We start from the raw sequence: 7,063 nt of genomic DNA, 5'->3' as shown, positions 1-7,063 counted from the left end.
CGAGTGAGTACCAGTGAGTGTGAGTGCAGGTGAGTGCGAGTGAGTGCCTGTGAGTGTGAGTGGAGGTGAGTGCGAGTGCGAGTGAGCGCCAGTGAGTGTGAGTGGAAGTGAGCGCGAGTGCAAGTGAGTGCTGTGAGTGTGAGTGGAGGTGAGTGTGAACGTGAGTGAGTGTGGGGCCTGGAAAAAATTATGGTAAGTGAGTGTGAGTTAGTGTAATCCCACACTGCCGACCGATGCTCTAACCTAAGCTGCTTCACATTATCGCGCGCGGAGCCGCAGGTGTTGCCATTCGTTTCGCAATCCGGAGAGGAGAGGAGGAATGCCGAGAGGAGAGGAGATGAGACAAGGAGAGGAGAGGACGGGGACGAGGATGCGCATGAAAACCGAGAGGAGAGAAGATGAGACAAGGCGAGGAGAGGAGGGGGAGGAGGGTGCGCATGCGCCGTAGGGGTGTGGATGCCGCACGGCGGAGGGAGGGAGTGACATAGCCCCGACCATAAGATGCTTTGCATCTAAATGTAGCACGGGGTGCACTATATATAGTTGAGAGTGTCAAACAGCTGGCCGGCTTTGGAACGCGAGAAGCATGCGTGCAATCTTGGCTATCAGGAAAGAAAAAAAATGTCCCCGCCTAAGCACTCCGTACAAAGGGTTAACCAGCGATGCTGAAACGTGTGGCACCGGTGTTTATCACTGGGTTAATCCCGACGGTTCATTAAACGACGGCTTGGTAGGCTGCCGGATCCTCGGTACGCAGTTGCTGCTTGCGCTCGGCCACCCGGGCCTGGTTTTGTGCCCGGACTGCAACATCGGCACGGCGAACACCAGCTCTCTCACGATGCTGTTGTCGGCGCTGTTCTTCGTAAGCTGCCTGCTGTTCGGGACTTCGTACGATGCGTGGCCGACCCATGTTAAGTCGGAGAGCAACTGCTGCACGCGCGCTCGGCTGCGACGGAGAGAACAACGTCATTGAGGGTGCAGCCAATGACGCGCCTCTCTTTCTCTTTTACGTGTGGTAAGGTTACTTCAAGGACGCGTTACAGGTCCCGGAGTCCACAAAGGTATGCGCTCGGACCCTTTCTGCACTATCACCAGGATCGGCCCCCATTTATGCGTACATCGGACGAACGGATGTTGGTTTTGCCCAACGTTACTAGACTAGCTAGTCTAGTCCAGTAACCACTACCATTACCGCTTATGCCTTGCTTCCGCGCAATCAGCTGTCAGAAATGCTAATGAGTTTTCGCTAACGCACTGTGCTACAATCATGCTGGATTAAATCATGTGGATGGGGAAGACATGTGCAATAGTAGGCTGCAAAAATAGTGACTGACATATAAAGGAATGTAATGAATTGCAACAAAGTTCGCGGACCGCTGCTGCAACTTCGAGTTAGGGATTTCTTAGAGGATACAGAAATTTGCTCATCCGCCAGCGTTGTATCGCTAACATTCAAAGAAAGGACTTCAGTCCCGGAACGTCAGCAAGAGTGAGTACCACTCGTTAAACAATGACCAAGAGAGTAGTGTCGTTTCCTGTCATAGTAAGTTTCGCACTGAGTGTCTGCACACATCTACCGCAACTGGCACGGAAACTTACGTCCACTCTATCACCAACATGTCAAGAATAAGTGAATGGACGCACACTTGAATATATGCACATTATATACGCACAATAAATCCCAGACTACACCGATAGCGAGCGAATGGTCGAAGCTGAATATTTCGTTACGGTCCACAAGAGTTAGCAAGTTACTAGCAGAAAATAATCACATAGTGACCGCACCGAGGAAGTTTACTGAGTCAGAGACGTGACAAGCCGCTGGTTTAAATTGTTTGCCAAACAAAGAACGAACAGCAAAATACACTAATCCTGATTCAATTCATGAGCAGATTGTTTGGATAGCTTGGAATACATATTTAGCCCCGCTTTTTGTGTGGGCGTCAAAATCGGAAGTATTGGCGTCTACGTTAATATCCACAATCAAATTTGAACTGCGCGCCATGGTGACGTTCAGTAGGAGGAGCGTTGTGCCCCCGCCCCACTCGTCCGTGGCCTTCGCAGTGCAAGGCATTGAAGAAGGAACGGAAGCCCCGCGAAGGTCGTGTTTTATTGCGAATAACCCCGCTTCTGCTGAATGCGCTGAAGTACTTTTTGCGGCGAAGTATTTCTGAAATAGCGCGTTTTAACTTCAAATGCATTTCTCCACTTCGATAAAAAGGGGTTCAGGGCTCCTTTAACGGCCTCGTGAATAACTACAGCCGATCATGAGATGAGTCGCGGCCGTTGTGTGGTTTGAAGCATTTGGGGCTATATACATCGATGCAGGGGCTTTCGAATCGATAGCGTCAACGGTTTATCATGCTAACGTGGAGCATCTACGACACCAATAGGCGAAGTAAGAAGTCGCCAACAGTCACCGCTCGTGAGCAGGTTTTTTTCGAGCCGCGTTGTTCGTCTAACCGATGAAGTCGTACGAAAGGGCACCGGTCTTCCGTCGCATGCTAATTTGAAACGAAATAACAGTCCTCCAACGGTCATGCAACATCTTTTCAAGTATTGCTTCGTGGATATTCTTCAAAATATTCCACGATCGCGTTTGTTTATTTGCATTCACATTTCGTGTTTCTCATCTGGAATGTCTACACAGTTTACATAGCATAACAGCTAGCAAGAAAAGAACGTATTTGTGGCCGAGTGTCGGCAGTGCTCTCGTGGATATACTTCTTCTCCCTTCATCCCTTTTTTTTGTATATTTCATTTTTCCTTTGGTGGGTACCGCAGTTGGATATCAACACTGCATTAAATTTTCCTTGCCAATGTGTTGCGTATGATTATAAACGCCGTTGTCGTTGCTGTTCTGTGTGTCGTATTTACTGCGACCGTGCGTCAAAGTTGCGTCGTATTTCTTCCTATGAAAAATAGAAAAGAACACAACGACACCTGTTAATAATAGTTGTCGGCCAAGTACAAACTCAACGCCTGTTTAGACGACGTGTATTGCAGTGGCGTACCAACTATTTTTGGAGTGGGAGGGGGGGGGGCAATCCACCTTTCTCTCGCTCTATATATATATATATATATATATATATATATATATATATATACTTCACAACTCTAATATAAGCAAACGTGAACTGAACCAATTACCCAGACGTTTCATTTGGGATAATGTCCGTGCAGCTGAAGGAGCACAGTGAATTTTCCAGCAGGGTATAGAAGGCTTCAGCTACACAAATGTATTTACTATCAGATGCGCGAATATTCGAAGGTTAGAAAACGAATAGTTGGTGTGTAATATTTTATCAGTACTCGAAAATTAATCATTCTGTATTTTCGAATATCAAGACTAACCAAATGTTTTGCAACAACCGACTGCTAAAATCGGGTTACTGTTCTCCGCCCACTGAACGAACAAAGTATCGCAAATTATCATAATTGTCAGAGGTAAAACAGCGACAAAGCTTTTCAAGCAATGCAGAAACGAGATTGGTAACGTAGCTTTGTTTCCGGTTTTGCGGTGGAAGTGTGGCGCTGACTAACACTCCCTGGGTTAGACCTGGTACACGTACATAAATACCCAAGAATGCACGGACGTGGGAGCTGCCGTCGCCGTAGCACAATTGGTAGCGAAACGCGGGCGTATTGCGGAGGTTGTGGTTTCGTCTCTCATGGTCCGCAAGTTATTTTTTCCTCCATTTCCCTGTAGCTTCTCATTTTTACATTTCAATTAAAAACTACAAATGATTCCACCTATGCTATCTTCTTCATTGTCTGTCTGTTTCATATGGTTCTGCCTAGCAAATATGTGCGAGCGTTCTTACAAAAACGGTATCTTTTACGTTACAATCAGGGATGTTTTCCTTGTAACAGGCGCTTTGTTGTGCCTGGCTACTAATTTGTTGTGTTTATTTTGCATAACTTCTGATAATGTTTGAACTGTTTATTTTGCGTATTGCCTGTCATTCTTGGAAAGATTGTTTGCCACCAGGTGCTAAAGGTGTCTAGTTGGTATTCGTGTAGTTCCTTTCATTACGGCTGTAGTAATCTTGTGTTTAAAACGATCCTAGTTGTCCTGATGGTTCACTGTGTAATGAGCACAACCGTGTTCCTAATTATATCGAAAAAAATATTCCTGCTGTAAACATGAGTGTCTGCGTTTGTCTATTTGATATTCCATTCGTATTCGAAAAAGTCGATATTCGGTCGCCCACCTCTAATGTTTACATAAGGGATTATGACAGCTTAAGTTTTTTTATTACCTTCAAATTCGATGGTTACAAATACAACCCGATTCAAAAGAATACAAGCAACGTACTTTTCCGAACATAACTATTCACTCAGTCTACGTATTATCCCAAAATTTGTTGTGCTTCTCGGTGTTCGTGGCAGCCAAACTAGATCATGTGGAATGCGCTTGGCCGAATGTTGTTGACAGGGCGATTACACATACTCGAGCTTTGTACAGATCAAATACAACATTTTCGCCCTCGATCTACCTGAAAGCCGCCGTGAAGTGCTCATTGGCCCGAAAGCCGCGAGAAACGGAAGCGATTTGTTTAGACGCGCGTGAACGAGCTAAGCCGTTCCGATATTTACGCCCTTTTTACGCAGTCGATATGTCGTATTCGTCCGCTGTGTTCTTAATCTGAACACAAAATTTATGCCATTTGGATTTGGTACATCCAAATGACATGCTCGCGCACGCCTACCAATCAACTGCATTTAGAGACACCGCTGAACGTGCAGCGTTTAAACGCACACAAATATGATTTATAAATAATAAAGAAACTTCAATTTTGCGAGCACTGTGACGGCTGTGATGACTACTGGGCTATGAAGCACAATCACAATGTGAAGGCAACCGTTGGATAATCATGGTCACGGACCCCAGGTGTCGTACAGCGAGTTTCGGTCACTCAAATGCAGCTTTAGACTATTAAACTGCGTTCTAGAAGGTAATTTTTCAGGCAACCTTTCCAACTTGCAAGTCTTCTAAATATCACCAAACATTCATTCAAGTCACTAAAAGAAAAGTCGCTGACTGCTAAATAGAAATCTTTGCCGTAAACAGACGAAAAATTCACTATAGCTATAGCGACACACACTATAGTGTGTGTGTGTGTGTGTGTGTGTCTGTGTGTGTGTGTGTGTGTGTGTAATGGGGAGCGGGCGCAACTGGCCTGCGTTGCCCTTTCACTTCTCACTAAGAGGGGAGGGGTCCATGCCTTCCCAGCCCACCAGTAGATACGCCTATGACACGCGTGGTGATTCGCACGGACAGGTTAATATGAACACATCTCACTAGCTGACTTCGAGCACTCGCTGTCACAACACTAGCGTGATAAAGAGCGCTGGAATCGAGAAGCGAATGCTTCGTGCTGCCTCCAGTTTCATCGCGAGAACAGCTTTCAAAACCAAATAAACGAAAGCAGTCTTGAAAGTACTGGGAACCGTAATTCCACTATTGAGGTTGCTAGTACGACAGGCCAAGTCACCCGAATGAATGCCTATATCAAGTTTTGAAACAGTACTCGAGGCGTGCAGAGGTGAGGAAATTTACCAGCTGGAACTGAGTAGACCCTGGGTGCTATAACGGCGATGGGCGCCCTGAAGGACCAATGTCACCGCGACTCCTAGTGAAGCTGGTGAAGAGGCCAAACCCCCATTCTTGGGGCATCAAGCGGCTCTCTGTAGATTCGAGGGACCTTGGTCGGGACTCCAGGCGCCGTATTCCCGGCTTTCAACTTTAAAAAAAAAGGGGGGGGGGGTGGAGGCAAATGGCCGACTTTGCCCTCCCCCCTGCACGGCATATGGGGCCAGATTCACAATGGCTTTCTTTCATGAGTTCGCTTTGCCATTGGCTGGCCACCACCGCTAATGGTATGTCTGGCATCCTGATTGTCCAACATTTTTTCTTACGAAAAATTCTAGCGTTAGAAGTTTTTGTGAATTCGGGTCATGCTGTATTGACAAATAAATGTAGTAGGTGCTCTTCATTGTCTATGTGGCTTGCTCGCGGTAATGCAAGGTTAGGTGGTTATCCGTTAGGTGGTGTCCAACTTAATAAAATTGCTAAAAATAGCTGCGTGTTTATTAGACGGTGCATGGATTCCACGATTGCTATCCCGCGGTTGCCACGTACAGCGCAATACGAGGCTATCACTGAGCCTTTCCTTTTGGGACGCAGTAATTTCGTCGTTGGTTCCATAGCTAGTAGACCGATTCTGGTAACGTTCATTCGCCCGAAAGCGGAAGGCACTGCACCCCAGACTAAATGCATCGAAATAGCAGAGTTCGATCTACTGAAATGAATTTAGAGCGGAATAGGCTTGGTAGCCATCTGAGAAATTACAACTGGCATAATTTACAGCACGTCGACATTGAACAACTAGTTCTGGAGAAACAGGTGGTGTCCAAATCGCAACTCCTGCGACAGTTCTCGTGGAGTAGCGGAAACCAGTCTCGAAGGCTATGCGTTTATGTTTTGAAAGCACCGAAAGCAAATTGGAGGGCGATAAACACTGCATGGTTGCCATTATCATTTATTCTGCAAAACATAGGAAGGTAGCGTAATTTGGACACTACATATTACTGATAGAGCTTGCCGCAAATGCAAGGGCTCAAACAAAGAAAAAAAGAAGAAGAAACGTCACAGGCTTGCGCGGCACACACAGCACAGTCACAGTGTAAGCTGGTGGTGCAGCTCAAGAGTAGCTCCAATTTGGGCACCGAGCACAACAGGGTCTTCGCGCCAGTCTGTTCGCCTCGTTTTGACGAGAACGATCTGAACTGTGCGCCCGGCGTCGACGGCGAGCTGCGGCTTGTAATGCTCTCTGCACAGCAGTCGGCTGAGCACGGCGCGTTTGCAGGCACCTTAAGGTGGCGGTCCCACTCCAGCGGCACGCGCTCGGTATTTTAGTCATTGTTTGCGGACGCACTGTGCTTCCTGGGCTCATTGGACAAATGTGAACTTTATTACGTTAGAAACCTTGCTTTCTGCGCTTTCCAATGACACCTAGTATTATCGCCTAGCCTGAAGCGTTACCTAACGGTAGTCAAA

At 46.7% G+C, this 7,063-nt stretch overlaps 1 protein-coding gene across 1 annotated transcript in view; it reads right to left on the bottom strand.

Annotated features, from left to right (window-relative positions):
- Nucleotides 1-715: 715 nt before the first annotated feature.
- The window catches only part of LOC119444368 (centrosomal protein of 135 kDa-like), a 31,203-nt gene continuing 24,855 nt past the window's right edge, over nucleotides 716-7,063 (bottom strand). The window contains exon 2 of the mRNA XM_049662498.1: nucleotides 716-946. Within this exon, the coding sequence (XP_049518455.1) occupies nucleotides 716-946 (231 nt within the window). The remainder of the gene's footprint in view (nucleotides 947-7,063) is intronic.

The sequence above is a fragment of the Dermacentor silvarum genome, chromosome 1 (genome assembly GCF_013339745.2).
Source record: "Dermacentor silvarum isolate Dsil-2018 chromosome 1, BIME_Dsil_1.4, whole genome shotgun sequence".
In the NCBI taxonomy this organism is placed as follows: Eukaryota; Metazoa; Arthropoda; class Arachnida; order Ixodida; family Ixodidae; genus Dermacentor; species Dermacentor silvarum.
The sequence above is the reverse complement of the archived record's forward strand: the minus strand, read 5'-3'. Positions and strand labels throughout refer to the sequence as shown.